General features: G+C 41.7%; 2 protein-coding genes across 2 annotated transcripts in view; one reads left to right on the forward strand and one right to left on the reverse strand.

The window, feature by feature from the left end:
- LOC309708654 (uncharacterized protein) overlaps positions 1–14,462 on the forward strand; it is a gene marked incomplete at its 3' end in the record, with an annotated part of 44,122 nt that extends 29,660 nt beyond the window's left edge. The window contains exons 5-6 of the mRNA XM_082536886.1: positions 13,950–14,074; positions 14,385–14,462. Coding sequence (XP_082393012.1) covers positions 13,950–14,074; positions 14,385–14,462 — 203 coding nt within the window. The remainder of the gene's footprint in view (positions 1–13,949; positions 14,075–14,384) is intronic.
- Positions 14,463–15,045: 583 nt separating this feature from the next.
- LOC309708655 (F-BAR and double SH3 domains protein 2-like) lies at positions 15,046–17,783 on the reverse strand (the record flags this gene model as incomplete). Its single annotated transcript, XM_082536887.1, has 5 exons — positions 15,046–15,110; positions 15,195–15,378; positions 16,869–16,952; positions 17,079–17,130; positions 17,728–17,783. The coding sequence occupies 5 exons, from the start codon at positions 17,781–17,783 to the stop codon at positions 15,046–15,048; spliced, it is 441 nt and encodes a 146-aa protein (XP_082393013.1).
- Between the last annotated feature and the right edge of the window lie 2,006 nt (positions 17,784–19,789).

Consider the following 19,789-nt stretch of genomic DNA (forward strand, 5'->3'; position numbering starts at 1 on the left):
AACTAAAATAAAAATGATGAAACTAATCACATTTATTAACTCTTGATGATCTTATTATTAGTTTCTATTATCCACCTACTCTCTTACTGCCTCATCTCACATCCACCCTCTCTACTCAGCATCCTCCAGTTTTTATTTTTCTGTCCTTCCAGAAGAATCAGTCAATATAATCTGTCATCACCAATAAATTCCTGAAAGTTTATATAAGAAGAACTTACAAAATATTTTGTGCAGTATTTTGCAAGACACTTTGGCCAAAGTAAATTATTGTGTTTGCGTGCAAAATTACAGTCATAAAAAGAGCAGCTTATAATAACGTGTTTAAAACTATAAGAATGTAAATTTTATCAAACACACATTGAGGGAGAATAAGTTAACAGCTTTCCTCTGTTTGATAAGCCAACGGCAGGAGTATCACCTGCTAACCATCTGCAGGCTGACTGGAAGTAAAACATCTCCTGCAAACTCAAAACTTACCACTGTTTTACCTTTTTATACAAGTGGCACAAAAATTTAAAGAGACTAAATTTTACTTATAAAATGTTGTTTTTGTCAGTCTGTGAGCTTTGAGTGCAGAAACAGTGAGTACCCTCAACCCCCAAAACACATACTGTGCACACTTTTCCATCTAGAATTCTCCTGTTATTATGTCTCTGGCTTACATCTGGAAGCCAAAATTGCAGCAGCTCCAGTAGTTATTGTGAAATGTATGGATGTATCTTCTGTTTCAAAAATTGTATATAGTCAGCAGAGCAGAGAATAGACAATAGACAACACAATGAGTATTATGAAAGGAAGTGTATGAATACACATTGATGTCTCTGATTTGCCTTCCTCGGCTGTAGTTTGCATTGTGTACAGATGCAAACTACGATCGTGGGGGTGATCGTGGCTCAAGAGTTGGGAGGTCGCCTTGTAATCGGAAGGTTGTCGGTTTGAGCCCCGGCTTAGACAGTCTCGGTCGTTGTGTCCTTGGCCAAGACACTTCACCTGTTGCCTACTAGTGGTGGTCAGAGGGCCTGGTGGCGCCAGTGTCCGGCAGCCTCGCCCTCTGTCCTTGCGCCCCAGGGTGGCTGTGGCTACAATGTAGCTTACCATCACCAGTGTGTGAATGGGTGGATGACTGGTTGTGTAAAGCGCTTTGGGGTCCTTAGGGACTAGTAAAGCGCGATACAAATACAGGCCATTTACCATGACCACGTTTGCATTGATAAAATAATGACAGGAGCAATTTTTTTTTACTGTAGAACTGATACTGATATTTCCAAGAGCAGTAAAACAGCAATAAAACATCATGAAGATGAAAATGCTCCTGTGTCCTCTTACCAGCCAGGTGAATTTGACTTGCAAATGGCATTAAGGAGTTCTGTCGGGTAGCAGCTGTTTCTTTTTTCTTTTCTTTTTTTAAAAAAGTACTTTCAGTGCTTACTTACTTATCTTTCACCACTATAAGGAACTGTGGGCACAGCAACATTAACTGCCAAAGAAAAGAAGTCTGTCTCTCACTTCTCCTCCACCTCGTGCTGTTACTGGTTGAGCTTTGGTCTTTTGAAGAAACATTTTTCCAATTCAGCTCCCAATTTTAACCAGTTAAGCAACATCTCAAAATTAAAAACACTTCTGGAGGTGAAGAAGGCACATCTGGCTGCCCAATATATATCAACACAGCAGAACCTGTATGACAGTGAATGACCTGGACATAGTGCTTTTAATAAGTAATTACTGATTATTCACATGAAATAAAATTCATATCAATCAACAAGGAACCTTTAAATTTGAACTAGCACCACTGAATGAACAATGGTCTGGGAGGTCAGTTCCTTGGTAATTAATATACAGATTCTCATGACCATTGATGAACAACTACTGATCAAAGGCCATTGATCAATGGGATCAGTGGTGCTAGTTTCAGTCATTTTGCAAATGTACTGTTTATAAGACTGGGGAAACCTGCAGTCAGCTGAGACTGAAGAAGTCACTTGGATGAGTGACGAAACGTTTCTCTCACTGAAAACGCTACGTCCAGATGATGCATGCTCAGTCATCCAGGTAAGCAAATCCCAAAAGGCTGATTCTTTTCAAGTCAAGTAATAATTACAATAATTAACTTGTGGGTGGGGCAAAACACGCCCACACTACTGTTGCTGTGCTCTTAGCTGCTTCCATGCTACGTTAGCCCTCCTGTGGCATGTTGAAGTAAAACCAGAAGTGAATAATAGATCACACTCTCATTACACATACATATAGGATCTTGGGGGTGGGCACAATCACGGAGTCCAAATTACCATCAGGGTGTACACCTCACCCCTGGCGTCGTTGCCCACCTCTCAATTTTAATATACACTTAGACATTGAGGGCTATCAGGAGGGACTATGCGCTTACCTGCTGCTCCTTGGCAGGTAGCTCTATGCCCTCCTGGGTTTTAATTGCACCTTAGAACACACATGCATCAACACTACAATGAGCGGGTGGAGGGAGGTTTGGAGTCTTCTTCCACCCCCATTCTCTGCGGCCTGCTGGAGCGGGAGGGCTAGGAGGAGGAGTTGGCCGTCCGACTGCGGTCTGGAGTGTGGGGCCTCCCTGCTGCTACGGAGTCGGGGTGGTCTGCCTCTCCCCACCGCAGGGAAAAGGGTAACACCACCTGGGTCTGGGTGCAGTTCCCCCCCTCCAGGGGCAAGGGTACCTAGACCCGGTTTGTAGAGTACGCTTGGGGAGTGTGATCGTGTGTACAGCGTCTCTTTATGTCTGTCTCCACGTTGGTTGAGTGTGGAGTGAGTGCATATGAGAGCATGAGGGTGGGAATGGATGTTTGTGTCTGTGTGTGCCTGTATGTCTGTGTCTATATGTCAGGTTGGGTATCAGACACCACCTCTCTGGGGACACCTCAGGTCCTCCAAGGTTTGGAGGCCTATCTCCACCCACCACCACTTCCCCTGCCAGTGGCGGACTCCCTCAGGTGTCGGTGCGTTGGTGGTTCTTTGTGTCTGGGGGTGGGCGTCCAGGTACACACCAGCTCACTCCTTGGCGGCCGCTTATCGGGGCCTGGAACCTGGGGCTCGCTCGGTCCACTTCGGAGGTGGGGTGCCCCCGGCCTCTCGGCCTGGGGCTCGGTCACTCAGGCACAGCTGGCTGCCGGCGGAGCTCACGGGCGCGTCACTGCAACTCCCCCTGGCTTCTGCTCCGCGGCTGCTGAGTGAACCCTCATCTGGGACTCTCCTCAGCTCTTACTGGGACAGTGGCGCGGCTGCCCCTCTGTTGGTCTGCCATGGTCTCTTGTGTTCTGGGGGCCTCTGGATGTCTGGAGTTTTGATCTCCTCCATACCTGCTTCATACCCTGGAGGACGGGGCTGTGGCCCCCCCACACTCCCTAGCAGATCGTTACATGGAGAAACCTTTGGAATACAAGCGCGCTGATCCACACAGGTATGTACACGGGTGTTCACTGCTCGTAGACTTAAATTACACCCTTCTTGGCTGCTACTTCGAAGCACATCTGTCCTGCGTGCTGCACAACAACATTGAATATTTAGTATTTACTGCTGTTTACACTTAGCTAGATTAATGCGATGGTGTTGTGTTTAGTATGTTGCTTTGTTTTTTTTTTGTTTTTTTGCTTGTTTTCTATTCTTCTCTCAACAGGTGATCCAGGAGATTTTTACTTTTTTTCTCCCCCCCTTTCTCACTGTCCCTCTCCCCTTCTGTTTTTCCTTTCCTTCCTCTTTCTTTTCCTATCCCTCACTCATGTCTGTCCCGTCTGTAACATCTGAAAATAAAATATAATAAATAATAAAAACAAAGATCGACCAAATGGACCAATACGGCAATGCCACGATGATCCATTTGGCAAAGTAAATCCATTGGGTATCCTTGTTGGTCTTCAGACAACAATTCTGATGGCTAAAGAACCAAATGGGACAGGCAGAAAAAAAAAAAAAAAAAAAAAGAAGTGAATAATAGATCAGCTCATTGTCACCGATATCTGACCAAGGTTTTTTTGTAAATATGGGACTGATATCTAATCAAACTATTGGATTAGTGGGTCCCTAATACTAATAGCCTATGCAAAATAAACAAATAAAAATCTCTTCCAAGGTTGTTAGTGAGTTCAATTTTGTTTGAACAATTATTGCACACTTTCTGTAAATCCAATAAACTTCATTTCACTTCTCAAATATCACTGTGTGTGTCTGTTTAACTGACATTTTTTATTGTAACAACCAACGATTTATACAGGAAAATAATGACTATTAACAATGTTGCCCAAACTTTTGCATCCCACTGTACATTATACTAACAGTGGACTATTGCAGGCTGCTCTTTTCTTACTTCTTTACTGATTCATCTCACATCTACTCTCTCTACTCTGCATCATCGCACTTTATATTTTTCTTTTCTTTCCCCCGTGTCCTTCTCTATTCCTTTTTCATCTTCCTTGTCTGATTCCATCTTATAATATTCTCAGCCACAGCCTCTCAGAACAATCAGTCAATATGATCTGTCATCAAAAATAAATGCTCAAAGTTAATATTACAACGACTTCTCAAATAAGTATTTTGAAATTATGGTCAGTGATCATAAAAAATCCTCCACAGCGTTTGCCATGACACTGAAAATTGAGCACAGATACTTCCTGTTTCGAGTGATCATCTGTTAGTTGCTCATGTGCACGAGTCATGTAGCACCAAGAGACTGATTAAATGTTAGAACAGGAGACTGTGCAGCACCCACTGGACCATAGTACATGTAGAGCACTTTTAGAACGGTAAACACGACTGTTGAGTGAATTTATGGTGACATACGTGGCACAGTCTGACAAAAATACTATTAGCAACAATTTCATTCTTCCTCCAAAGTGTGCAGCACTCATACGGTGCAAAACAAAATCCCCAAATGCCAAAATGGAACAGAACAAAATAAAAACCTTGAAAAACAACAACTCTATGAATAAAGTCTTCTGTTTTCACAGACAGTGAAAGAATCAGAGAGAAAGAAGTGTCATGAGAAACAAAACAGATGGTTTTATCAGGTGGGAGTGGGAAAACTGCATAACGCTCTCTCTTCACTTCCTCATCTCACCTGTTTTGTCTCTCTGTCCTCAACTATATGTACACTATTACACTGTGGTAAATTTAATCAAGTTTAGGGAGGAAGGTGACAGACTCTCTCTGCTTGCCTCTGTTTGATTAGCTAACAGCAAAAGAGGCTATTTGCTAAATGCAGAAAGTTTGGAAGTAATGCAAATAAAGCAGCAGCAGAGCCAACAGAGCCAAACTAGAACCACATATCTAGTGGTTCTAGTTTCACTTGTAAAGAAACATTGTGCACACACACACACACACAAGGACCATGTTAACGTTTCACACTCTCAGGAACCGAAGCTGTAGGACATAACTCTAGTCTGATATGTTATATACTGCAGGTGAAACTGCACAACACAACAGCTGTCAGGCTCTTTCTTGTTCACCTTCAGTTGACTCAGCTCATATTTCACTGCTGTGGTTTAAACTCCTATTTGCTTTGCAAAGACAATGACAAGAAAACACAATTATGGATTGGATTATTGTAATTATGATATTCAAAAAACACATTTTAAAGAAAATACATGATTGTATTTTATACAATAATACATAAACGTTGTGCCTGCACCGAGTGGATAGTCAAACAAATTGAATCATCATACATACATTATTGTATATTTATTACTTCATATTTTTATTCTTATCGCTTTTTTATTATAGCACTAGGAATTAACAATAAGGGAAGGATTCTGGATCAGCGCCATGATGCAAACTTGTGGTCACAGTTTGAGTATGTGAGCGAGAGGAGCAGCGGAGGAGAGGAATTGGACTTTTCTGTGAGAGAGTGGAGCATGTTGGACCCTTTCCCTGTTTCCTTCGGACCCTGGAGCCCCGGACCGCCTTTTCACTGGCACTCTGTACATATATTCGGTGTTTTCTCACTGTAAATAAACGCACTGTCTTCTTTCACAAGGAATTCCTGGTGTGCGCCTGAGTCCGTCTAAAGAACGTGTCAGAAAGTGTTACAGACTAGTTGAGAAAAACTGCTGCATATGTTTTTAGTCCGGGTAAGAAAAAAATAAAACTAAAAATTTAATCTTCTGTTGCACCATCTGAGCCCATAGCAGAACCTTTGAAACATCATCATATGTGACAACAGTCAAGACAAAGGCCACTTTAATTTACATAGCAAAATATCACAAATTTGACCCAAAAGGCTTTGTCACCTGGACACATCACAAACTGATCTGAAACAGCACAGAGTGAATATCAGAAAAATATGATGAAAAATCAAAGAAACAAACTGATTATTATTAAAATTGTGCTGTTATTAAAAAGCTAAGAATATGATCAGGGAGGATGTCAAACAACTTTTTATCCAAGAATTGATTTATATTTGATTATGAGTACAGAAAAGTTCAATACAAAATACAAACAAAAAAGAAAATAAATACATTGTTAAATTAAGTCAGTCAATATCTTGCTAATTGAAGAACAGATGTTTTATAGTTTTTCCTTTATGCTACTCTTAGAAAAAGATATACACACACCCTAAAAAGTTGTGTGTGTATAAATTAACTTCAACTTTGAAATTATTCTGTTAAAAAACAACTTATTTTAACAAATGCAGTATCATTTCCTGGAGTATGTGGATGACAAAGACTACAAATAATGAGGACACTTTTTTGTTAAGATGAAGAGATGTTCAACATTTGCATGAAAACTGTCCCAACGAACCAATGGGGTTTTGTTGATAACATTAGGCTCTTTGATTGGTGGATCCATCACTAACTAAAAAATGAGGCTTAAAAAGGTCCCAGCACAGCATTCACTGCAAGCTGAATGACAGCAATGGCTCATCTGAAGCTTCTTCTTCTTCTGTGTGTTGGTGAGTGAAATATTGCACTTATTTCTCAGGTTGTGACAAATTCTGTGTTACTAAAGGATTATTTAGGTTTTCACTAAACCACCAGATACTGTTTTTGTTCTTCTTTGTCTCTGCTTTGATATCAGTTATTATACATTTGTCAGAATGTTACAGTATCAGGAACACTGTCTCTACAGTATGATTGTACTTTTTCTTCTTTTCATCAATTTGCAGACACATTTCTGCAACTATATTAACTAGAAAGAATATGTTGTTCTTCAGATGGAAGAAACAACCAGTTGTGAGTAAATTATTTTCTTTTTCAGGCATCACAGTCAGCACAGGAGTAGATTTGCACAAAAGGATCTATGGAGGCCACATGTGTCCAGACACTGAGCGTCAGTATCACGTGAAACTAAAGGCAACCAGTGCAACACATGAAAGTCTCTGTGGTGGCTCACTGATCCATGAACGGTGGATTCTGACTGCAGCCCACTGCTGGAAAAATGAACCTGGATGGTGTCATGGTGAAGGCTTAACACCAGTCAACCCACTTTTAACCTCTTAAACCGTATTTATTTGTTTCCACACCCCTTAAACCGTATTAACTTAAACACATAACTTCTTAACTCAAAATTCACCCCCAAAATGAACAACAATGAATTTAGTCAGACTACTATGCCCTATTTTACAACTAATTAGTCAAGATCACTATGGACCAACGCCAGAAGCCCAGACTGAGTGAATATTATTTAATTAAATTTAGTTTTAACTTCCAATATAGCGCCTTTGGATAAAAATCAACAGGTGGCACTCACCTTTTCTTATGTCGCCTGGCGTCACTCAGATAGGCTGCTGGCCTTCGCCCCCTTTGTCACCTTCCACGACGAGCTGCAGGTTGCAACCCCTCCCCACCCGGAGTTTCGGCACCACCAGGCTCCTCGACTCTTCCAGATCCCCTTCTCTTCTGGGGCAGCCTCCCCTTGGGCCTTCCTGGCCTCCTCTAGCATGTTAACTCCTGATTCTTCTTCCACCGTTATTTGTACCATCTGTCGTGATGCTTTATAACCCGCTGCCTCTTTTGCAGCTCGATCGGCTTCCTGATTTCCTCTGGCCATCAGGCCGGTCCCTGAGGAGTGGCCTTTGCATTTTATGATGCTCACCTCCTCTGGATCTCCCAAGGCCTGCTCAAGTTCCTCCATTTCCTTTTTGTGGCAGATTGGTGCGTTATCTGCTGTCCTGAATCCTGCTCTTCTCCATTGGGCGAGCTCCACATGAGCCGCTCCAAAAGCATAAGCTGAGTCCGTGTAAATGTTGACTCTTTTTCCTTTTGCAAGTCTCAAAGCTCGACTTAGAGCAATTACTTCTGCTCTTTGGGCTGACTGCTGCCCGTCAAGTCTTCCAGCCTCCTTCACTTCAAATGCAGCCCCTTTCCTGCAAACTACCGCGTAGCCTGCTTTTAATCCTTCATCATCCCTGTAGCAGCATCCATCAGTGAACCAATCTTCAGCTCCTGTCAGAGGTTCTGCTTTCAAGTCTTCTCTTATCTTCTCGTCCACTTCAGCTCTCTTTGCGCAGTCATGAGGTTCTCCTCCTGACTCCATTAAATCTGCCATGTTAATTCCTTCATGTGTGAAGGTCAAGTTAGGAGCGTCTAAAACTCTACACACTCTCTGTTGTGTAAGACTGGGAATGCCAGCCAGTCAATCGGTAGTGTAGGGATAATTTGGTTTTGATTGAGTAGTAAAGACGAGGTCTTGGGCTTCAGGTAACAGACTGATGGGCAGGAGGTACCCATCAGTGAGGCTTTTAAAATAAGTAAATTTAATTTAGGACTGGGGCGTGGCCCCTAAGGGCGTAGTTCAGCTCAGCGCTGTGGCGGCGACACCTGACAGTGGACGCACCGTTAGGCTATTTGCTTGGTTGGTTGCCAGGGGGATTCGGGCGCCCCGAATAAACCGAAACGGTCGAAGGGAGACCGTTTCTTTTACTGCGCCAGATTGACAGATAGAGTCGCGGACCGGCCGCTTCCCATAAAAACGTCAGCTGCCTGTCAACTTTAAGTATAGCCAAAAGCGTGAGCCAGGATTTCATTGCCTTTCACGCAGCTGGTGGAGTTCCAGGTGTCCGGCGGGGTGCGGTTTTAAATTATCTAGCGTTAGTAATGAGGCCGTTTTCAAGGCGGCGTACTTGAGACGGGTAATTGATCAGCAAGAGCGAGGCTCTGGGCTGAAAGATGCTTTTAAATTAGTCAAAAATTTAGCAACACCAGCAGAGAAATAGAGAAGTGAGATAAAGTTGTTCTGGCATATGGTGTTTTCTTAGGAATTTGAGCGCTATCGGGCGGGCGTTCCCGAGGTGTGTATTGACCAGCAAGGTGAGGCCTGGGCTATAGGTGCTTTTAAATTAGTCAAAAAGTTAGGAGTAACCTCTTCTGGTATATGACGTCTATGGGGCCCGTGTATACTGTATATAAATTACTCGTGTGTCTGTGCATTTAAAAGTGTAAATTGTATAAACTGTCTTGTGTTGTTGAATTTTTTCTGTGTGGATTCAGAGTGTGAAAAAAACGAAAACGCCTTTCTCTTCTCTCGCTCTCAATGGTAAGAAAACAACAGTTTCACTTATAAATGTTTTTAATAGAATTTAAAAGTTAGGACAGTATTTCAAATGCTTGTGTTCTGTAATTAGCGTAGCTTACACCCATTTCCCCTTGTGCAGGGATATGTATGCAACTTTAGGAGTTCATCCACATCCATCATGGATAAAGTTACTATTTCAACGATCTTCAGATAAAAAAAAAAGGTCAAAATCACAAGTGGATCATTTTTTGTGGGCATAAATACAATTGATGACATCATGCTACTGGAAATTCCTTCACAACCAGGCAGGAAGACCGTTGCCTTACCAGACTGTGCAAATCCTCCCAACATGTAAGTTGTGCGCTTACCTAATAAGTCTGAATCCTTTCTGACTTTTCCACTTTTTTATTTTTATTTATTTGTATTGACATTTTACATTTATTTACATTATGATATTTATTTATTTATTCACAATGTTGAATATTAGTCACCTGCTTACTGAACCCTGACTCTGACCTGACCATGATGTTAATTTACAAAATATATTAAATTATTTAATTAACATTACATTTTGCATTTAACTTAAGTTTTTGTCAAGAAGCCATATTATACTCACAGTGACTCTTATTCTGGCTAGACACGTGGCAGCACTTCTGCTATCATTTTGCATGTATTCAACGAAAGAAAAAACAGACATAAGTGTACACATTAGTTTTTGACTGCTAGTGAAAATGGTTTTCTTTACAAATGACTCTCTCACTGAACTAACACAGCCAGTCCCTCAACATGTTTGTACTCTCTGCTCATATGGCCTTCATGTTAAATCACATTTTTCTTAACTTTAATTGCATTTAACTTATTTTAGCATTGAATAGAATTAGAATAGAATAGAATAGAATTCAACTTTATTGTCATTGCACATGCACAGGTACAGGGCAACGAAATGCAGTTTGCATCCATCCAGAAGTGCTTTAGTGATATAGATATATTACAATATATATTAGCAATAATATAGATATGTGAGTATATTACAGAAATGGGTCTATTATGGTATGTTATAATGTACACGGTATGAAGTATGTTGTGAATATTCTATAACTATAGGTATGTACAGGCTGTAGTGAGTACAAGCTATGTACAGGATATGAACAGGATATAAATATGAAAAACTATACAGAATATGAAATAAATAACTTTACAGAATCTGAGATATACAGCTATACAGAAATGGGAACTATGCAAGTTGTAAACAGTTGTAGGGTTAAAAATTATCGTATGTACAGAATGATTATTACAGAGCTATACAGTAGTGCAGTTAAGATAAGTGAGGGTGTAGATAGTTTCTACAGAGGCTATATAAAGTGCTAGTGGTTGTGAGTGGTGGTTCAGTCCATGTTATTATTGTGTGTTTGAGGGTACGGTTGTCCATTGTGGGTGTGTGTATGTTCAGTCCATGTGTTAACGTGGGTCAGAGGGTACAGTTGTCCATTGTGGGTGTGTGTGTTCAGTCCATGTGTTAACGTGGGTCAGATGTCAGGAGGCAGAGTTCAGGAGTCTGACAGCTGTGGGGAAGAAGCTGTTCCGGTACCTGGTGGTCTTAGTCCGGAGGCTCTTGTAGCGCCTCCCAGAGGGCAGGAGGGTGAAGAGTCCATGTGATGGGTGACTGGGGTCTTTGATGATTTTCCCAGCCCTTTCCAGACACCGCTTTCTGTAGATGTCTTTTATGGCAGGAAGTGGTGCTCCGGCGATGCGCTGGGCAGTTTTCACGACCCTCTGCAACGCCTTCCGGTCCGAGGCAGAGCAGTTCCCGTACCAGACTGTTATACAGTTGGTCAGGATGCTCTCGATGGTGCAACAATAGAAGTTCACCAGGATGTCTGAGGACAGGTGGTTCTTCCTCAGAGTCCTCAAGAAGAAGAGGCGCTGGTGAGCCTTCTTGACCAGCTTGGAGCAGTTGGTTGTCCACTCAACAACAAACAAATCCTCCCTAACAACAACAACAAAAAACCCTTCAAGGGTCAAATTGCATTATATTTCTTCATGTCAATATACCAAGTAGGGTTAACTTGGGCTGCAAGTGGACTCAAGGCTTGAATCCCGGGTATAGAATATAATTGGAAATACTTATTTTTTGTCTTTTTCTAGAGACAAAATTCAGATGGCCGGCTATGGTTTGTTTGAAAAAGATCCTAACACTGGAGAGTTAAGTAAGACCATTTTTGCTTGATTATGTCACAGCTAGACAATTTCTGTTTAATTTGGGGTTTTGTGCACTTTTGAAATTAAATTTTATTTAAAAAATGTTTTGACACATAGTATTTCTTCCGTTCTTCTTTTAACTTCAATTTCTCTTGAAGAATACATTTCTTTTAGTTGGTAATATCCTGAATAAGATAAAATATCCATCTTGTTAACATAGCATTTAATTTAATGTGTATAGAATTCAACACTATAAAGTGCTTTGTTCTTTTCACTTTTTTGTAGTGGAAACAGAACCAAGTAAACTGCAGTGTGTAGAAATGGATGTTGCTAGCTGTGAGGATATCAGACACAAAAAGTGTTATGACAATGTGCCGTATGATAACAGGATGTGTTACAAAAAATCTAACATGCGTACATGTCCGGTGAGTTGGCATTACTGTTATCATTATTGTATATTTACTGTGTAGACAGCAATTATCCTGAAACAAACTCATAACAAATTACATTTTTGTCTCTCGCAGGGTGATTCTGGTGGTGGAGTGATATACGATAATAAGATCTATGGTGTACACATAGGTAGTAGTAGTTGTGGCTGTACTAGACTATCTGTTTCTGTAAAAGTCTGTCCTTACATGAAATGGATAAATGAGAAAATTAATCCAAGAAGTAATGGAAAATAACTGAATGAAAATAACATCCAGAATAAACAATCATCTCTACATGAAACTTGTGTGCTGTGTGTTGTTTCTACTCTAGAATATCTTCATGTTAACTGCAAATTGTGAACCTTTTTCTTTGGTCTAAAATATTGTGTCAGATTTGCAGCTTGTGTGTGTTTGAATGTGGTGTCAGGTGTGTAGCAGCTCATCCTGTTGTTCAGAAACTCTCAGACTCACACTGTGAAGATGCAGAAAGGCTTTCTGATCAGACATGCCACCAACCAGCTGCAGGGCCTGAACATGATAAACTTCATAAATCAGAGCTGATTGTTGGGGGTGGAAATGTTTACATGGAGGCTGTTGGCCTCCGTGCACTGAGGGCATTAAAATAAATACAGTAACCATGAAAATAAGTTTTGTTGATAAAATACATTTCTTGAAACCGTCCATTGTTTTGTCCAAACTCTAAACACTGAATCCAATTTTCAAACTAAAAGCAGTGCTTTCAAAATTTACACTAAAGCAAAAAACCTACAAGAACAAAAAATAAACAAAATAAAATGATAGTACATAGTGACATATGTGTTTTATTTCTCATAACACATCATTTCCATCTTGTCTTCAGTCCTGCATTTTTATACTTCTAAGACCAAAATGAAAACTAAACTCTTCATATTCACAAACACTATTTGTTTCAGGATTTCATCATGATTCATTTTCCATATGAGGCAGTGCTTTCAAATTACTTTTGAAGTAGTACAGAGAAATTACTCTTCTCCTCTTCTTTTAAATTGCATCAATATTTTCCAACTGAGCAGTAAAAGGACACGGAAGTCAAACATGAAGCATCAACGTGATGTTTAGATGTCGATTAATATTACAATAAGAGACTAAAGTAACTCGCTTTGAACACTTCAGTTTTCTCTCTTGATGCTGCTGTTTGTTTCCTCCTCCACTTGTATTTTTCTGCACTTCAGTGAATGTGCATAGCGCCCTCTGTTGTATGTTTGGGAGAACTGCACTGCATTGTCATCAAATGAAACTGTGCAGAGGTGGAAAATGAGCAAAGGAAGCACATCAACTGAAGAAGCTTCTTGGATCAGAAGTTAAACATCATCCAGAACCTTAAAGAAGTAAAGTCGCTTTCTTTCCAGGCTCCTTAGACAACCATGACCTGGATGACTGAGAACCTACAAACACACATGAGCAGCAGTTTATTTAATGTGGACCTGAGCAGTGCCCAAAACAACAACCAAACAATTTTTATTGAACCCTACTTCAGCCAATCAGCAGTCTTTATCTGTTTCAGCATCAAACACAAACCACACCTTGAAGAGAGGTGACAAATCCACAAACACCTTCAAATGTAAACACACATCACACATGATGAACATGGATCCTAACATAGTTGATACTTTTTTTTGTAAAGCCTGATACTAAATGTATGCAGGCCACCTGAACTGCTTTGTCTCGAGTGCCGCCCACTGGGTTGGTCACTAGAACTGTGTGTTGCCATCACTGGAGCCGTGGTTGGTCTTTTAGATTATTTAGACTGGGACTGTTTTTTGTTGATTAGGCGGCATGGTGTCCTGACGGCTGCCTCTGTTGTTTTTTTCCCAGGAGGAGGAGAGTGGAGCACAGGTGGACAGCAGCCACGGAGCAGAGAGCACGGAGTTTTGGGTGAAGACATGACACAGGAGTCGAGGGAGCTCACTGGATTGTTGTGTTGTCTTATTTACTCCACTGTAAATAAAGAGCACTGTCCATCGCACGAGTCCTGCTTTTGGGTCCTCCTTCCCCACTTCACAAACACTGAAACTAATTATACAGGTAATAATAAAGGAACCAAAAGTTCACATCTATAGCTTTAAATTTGGACAAATCTGTCAACACAACCATCATGAATAGAATAAAATACAAACAAACACTGAAACTAATGAAAAATTACACATGATATATGAACTGTGGAAACTAACTGAACAATAAAACTCAGAATAAACAAATTCAAACATTATATGAAAGGTATAAACTGATTTGCATCTTATTGATTTGCAGGCTCACTTTGCTCCAGGACTTGACGACTGGCCCAACCCGTACAGTCTTTGTCTCTTAATACTGAATGTTGAAAACTGATACTCATGGACACCTTATTTCAGCCTCTTTACTTTGCATAAGAGACCCAAAGCTTTACATCAACATGATGTTGTCTAGTGGACCAGCACGTCCATTACATGTTTTGCCGTTATTGCTGTTTGTTACGAGTTCAAATATTGAGGGTGAGCACAAAACAATAATGGTCCAGAAGAGCTTCGGTCAAACAATGTTTTTAATGAACACGTGCGTGGGGAGATGAACACTGCCCACAGACAGCATCGATCTCCGCCCAATGATACACAAGCAGTTGTTTTATACCATCAGGGTTTACTTTTATGACGCACCCTCATGCGTCAAGCAGATACAACACAGGCATAAGTTTCAAAACCACAAATGTTCTGTTGACGACTTTGGACACATTTAAAAGGACATCTTCTCCGTCTGGAGGCCAGGTGCTTCCTATTAATCTTCTAACTCTCGCTTATCTCCTGGAACAAACTGTCCCTTAGGCAGACACAATTTTGCAGTCACAAGCTTTTGCAAACTATTATTTGAACTCTTACACCAACAACGCCGTTAAACTCGCCCTCCCAGAAGCCATCGTCCTCGTGGGTCTCTCTGCTCAGGATGGGGATGATGGCGCCTTCCGTTTGTCCGCGTAGTCGTACAAAGCCTTTGCGAATGAAACTGCAACACAGACAGTGGCAACGAGGGTATTAAACAAAGCAGGAAATCAAAACTCCGATATTATCTGGTGGAGGCGGATCTCACTCCTCGAGTCTCCGTTGACGGAGCCGGTTGGGAGTTCGGTTTCAGGTTCGGTGGAGTTGCTGGAGGACTGGGATCGGGCGTCCAGCGCGGCCAGCGACTGCAGCATGCTCAGCAGGCTGTTGGAGGAGGGCAGCTGCAGGTATTTCTCCGGGACGTAGCCCACCTGTCCGCTACGGTTTCTGGCCTGGAAACACAGACAATGCACACAGACGATGACAACAGCCAAAAATGTTTCAACAGGAAAACTCCTAATGAGAAAAAATAAAGTCAGATGTAAAGAGTAGGGCTGTAACAATATCACTGCATCGTCGCCAGAATTTAATAACAGCCACAAAGAGAATAATAGGAGAGCTTTTGTTCTCTCTTCCTGAATTAACGAGAAATCTAAAATCCTAAACAAGCCTCTGCTGAATTCATGAAGCTTGATTTCATGAACACCGGTGGCCTCCCCTTCCGCTGCTTACTTATTTTCATTCAGATTGAAAACACTCAGAGGTATTGGGATCTCTGTTGGGGCATGCTGTGGGGAATCACAGCACTAAAACAGATCTATATAAATGATATTGCTCACATTTTTATGTATGATTATATTCATTAAAATAAATACCCCATTAAAACACTATATCTGTATATGAAAAGATAATCACCTAAGTAAATATACATAAAATATTGGCTCAACACGTGGAACATTTGCACAATGGCTCACAGGAAAGCCAGACTTACACAATAAACAAAAGTAAAACAGCAACAATGCACAATGTTCCTTCAGGGAAATGATCTGAAAACAACCACACACAAAGTACACAATGACTACACACCAGCAGCTCTGCAGAGGCGTTTATAAAAGAATGACTTCACACAATGATGGGAGCATCCACAGCTGACATTTCTACATTTAAGTAGACACCACTGACCACCCGAAAAATGTCCTCAAAGACTTCTCAAATTTTCTCCCAAAGGTCCAGGAGCAACTTTGTAACAGTCTGTGACAAACAAAGTGAAAATGACAACTAAGTAGCTGGGAGATCATCAAATTAACATTTTATATCCATGACCAGGTCACTCCGCAGATCTCAAACTGATCAAGAGTCCACGAACCGCTGTTAAAAAGCAGAAGCTGACAAACTGTGATCAAACCGGAGCGCTGCTGAGGCAGGATTGGATCACCATCAATCAGGATTTGGTCCAGATTTTCAGTAGCTACACTTAAGGTATGAATTTAAAAACTGCCTCATTCATGAATTATTGCATTCACAAACTTGGGTGCCATGCCCGCCCACCTGCCTGCCCGGCTGCGTGACGAGAATCTCCCATCAGCCCTTTACGGCTGCAGGGCCAAAAAAGAAGCAGAGAACTGTGTATTTGTACATTTTTTGATTTGTCTTTATGTTCAGCAGAGCTTCTACCACCCAGGCCAACCTGACCTGCCTCAATGCACCGCACGCATTTTAGTTGAATTATTCTAATTCCTGAAGCCACATCAGTTCAACTGATCCCAGAGAAACACTAAAACGTCCAGTAGATAGTCTGTACCGGTGCGGGGTCTTATAAAAACTGAAACTAAATGTTTGTCAAACAGTCTAAGAGCCAGAGAGTGAACTAATACACAAAACAACCAACCCTCAAACATGAGAGTGCATCTGCTACATAACTGTGTTTGTGTTATTTTTGTACCTTGACCCAGTCCTCCATGTCGCCATCATCGATGACCTCCAAGATTTCCTGCTCCTCGATGGTCAGCTCGTCTGGCTGAGAAGCCTGCAGACAGACAAACACGTTCATTCAAATTAAAGCTGCGATGTAACAGTTTAACCATCTTCATTTCACCCGTGATGTATATTTTTTCAAATACCGCCACACTGGTGAACGGACAAAAATGCTCACTGTGGCTTCAATAACATCAGCCAGAACACTGAAGAAAACACTGAGACCATGCCTGCATTTATACCACACTTTACTCAGGACTCAGGTAATATAAAACAACTAATACTCCAAAGCAGCACAAAACTCAGACTTAAACTAGAATTTCTGTACAAATTCAAAGAGCAGGTGTTTTAAACCTGGACACAGAATCATTAGTGCCACAAAGTTTGGGAAAGTAAATCTAAATGGGGGTTAAACACGACTGGAACTGATTAAAAACAGCCAAAACAAAAAGTGGCTTCACTTCAAAGTCAGAATTATAACTGGTATCCCAGTATTCGCTGCCTGTCTGTTGTCAGACGCATTTGTGTGACCATAAATACCACTTAAGTGGGAAAAGGAACTTCTGGTCATCTCTGCTTGGACTGCTGACTCAAGTGTCAAAAAATGATTTGATAGAGGAACTTGTATTGGAAAAAAGAGGAGCAGGGTATTGATCCCTGTTGATTTACCCGTCAGTCTACAGTCATAACTTTACCTATGACTAAAATCTGACACAAATGAGCATCTTCTGAAGGATGTCTGACCTCTGCCTTAGAAACACGATGAAGAGCTGAGTTATTTGGAAAGCTACTCGTTTACACCGAAAGGCACCAGAGTGGCGGCTCACTGTTCTCCAGGAAGAGCAGGAGTAGGTGGCTGGGGAGGGGGACGTCTGGGCATCATGACCGGACTCAGATAAGCAGCAGAAAATAGATGGAAGGAAGTCAGGTTTAGTAATATCAGTTTTATATTCTTTAATCTTGTACACCGTATAAATGCCTAACATTTTAATCAGGCTTCCTGTAGAAACAAGATGCTGCTGCGTCTCTGCTCACATGGAGAGGCAGAGGTTGAGGTTGTGTGTGAGAAATATATTACTATGAATTACAAGGCTAACAATTACACCAAACTGCCATACTTGACACCATCTGAAAAGTAAAATGAGCATAAAATGAGCAGCTTACCCAACCCAAGTTAAATAGTATCCCACAAGTAGCTCATTTTACTTTTGCTCCCCCAACTTATTTAATCAACCAGCCACAGTGTGGAGCTGACATTCCAATCAAGCTTAATCAAACAATTAAGCTCTCTCTTTCATAGATATAAATAACTGCTGCTAGCTATGACGTTTAAGGAGTGAATAGTGAACTTCTTTTAATGGTGTGTTTAATTAATTTTATTTAATAACTTGTGACCTTTGAGTCCCTTCCTTGCAAGAATTATGGCCAATGACGGAAATGTATGTATTACATTTAAATCAAATCAAATCACTTTTTATTGTCACATCACATGTGCAGGCACACTGGCACAGCACATGCGAGTGAAATTCTTGTGTGCGAGCCCCACAAGCAACAGAGATGTGCAAACACAACAACACAAACGAGCAAAATACAAGAATGGCCAACCTGAAACTAATAAATATATGCACAATATATAATAGTGTATGCATTTCTGGATGTGTATACTAAATATTTTCCTACGTGTGTGTGCAGTAATGCGGACGCTGCACCGGTCAGTCGTGGTGAAGAGGGAGCTGAGTGTAAAAGCGAAGCTCTCAATTTACCGGTCGATCTACGTCCCTACCCTCACCTATGGCCACGAGCTGTGGGTAGTGACCGAAAGAACGAGATCGCGGATACAAGCGGCGGAAATGAGCTTCCTCCGAAGGGTGGCTGGCCTCTCCCTTAGAGATAGGGTGAGAAGTTCGGCCATCCGGGAGGGGCTTAGAGTAGAGCAGCTGCTGCTCCACATCGAAAGGAGCCAGCTGAGGTGGTTCGGGCATCTGGCAAGGATGCCCCCTGGGCGCCTCCTGGGCGAGGTGTTCCAGGCATGTCCCACCGGGAGGAGGCCCCGGGGCAGACCCAGGACACGCTGGAGAGATTATATCTCTCGGCTGGCCTGGGAACGCCTTGGTATTCCCCCGGACAAGCTGGAGGAGGTGGCTGGGGAGAGGGAGGTCGGGACCTCTTTGCTTAGGCTGCTACCCCCGCGACCCGACCTCGGATAAGCGGATGAAGATGGATGGATGGATGGATGGATGGTGTGTGTGTGTGTGTGTGTGTGTGTGTGTGTGTGTATACACATTTTTACAAATTAAATAGTAAAAAAATAAAATAAAATAATAATAATAATAATAATAATAATAAAATATATAAAATATACAGAGTTGAATATGTGCAAAACAAGTGGCATTTATATACAGTGTGGAGTGCATAATGTTGAAGTTCCAGTAGTGAAGCTGAGGTGTCTATGACGTGTTCAGCAGTCTGATGGCCTGATGGAAGAAGCTGTCTCTCAGTCTGCTGGTACGGGACCGGATGCTGCAGAACCTCCTTCCTGATGGAAGCAGTCTGAACAGTTTATGGCTGGGGTGACTGGAGTCCTTGATGATCCTCCCCGCTTTCCTCAGGCACCGCTTCCTGTAGATGTCTTGGAGGGAGGGAAGCTCACCTCCAATTATCCGTTCAGAGCACCGCACTACTCGCTGGAGAGCTTTGCAGTTGTAGGCGGTGCTGTTGCCATACCAGGTGGTGATGCATCCAGTGAGGATGCTCTCAATGGCACAGTGATAGAAGGTCCTGAGGATGCGGGGGCTCATGCCGAATCTTTTCAGTCTCCTGAGAAAGAAGAGGCGCTGCTGCGCCTTCTTCACTGTTTTGTTTGTGTGTACTGACCACGTAAGATCCTCA

This window comes from Aulonocara stuartgranti (genome assembly GCF_965226115.1).
Source record: "Aulonocara stuartgranti genome assembly, chromosome: 6".
Taxonomy (NCBI): domain Eukaryota; kingdom Metazoa; phylum Chordata; class Actinopteri; order Cichliformes; family Cichlidae; genus Aulonocara; species Aulonocara stuartgranti.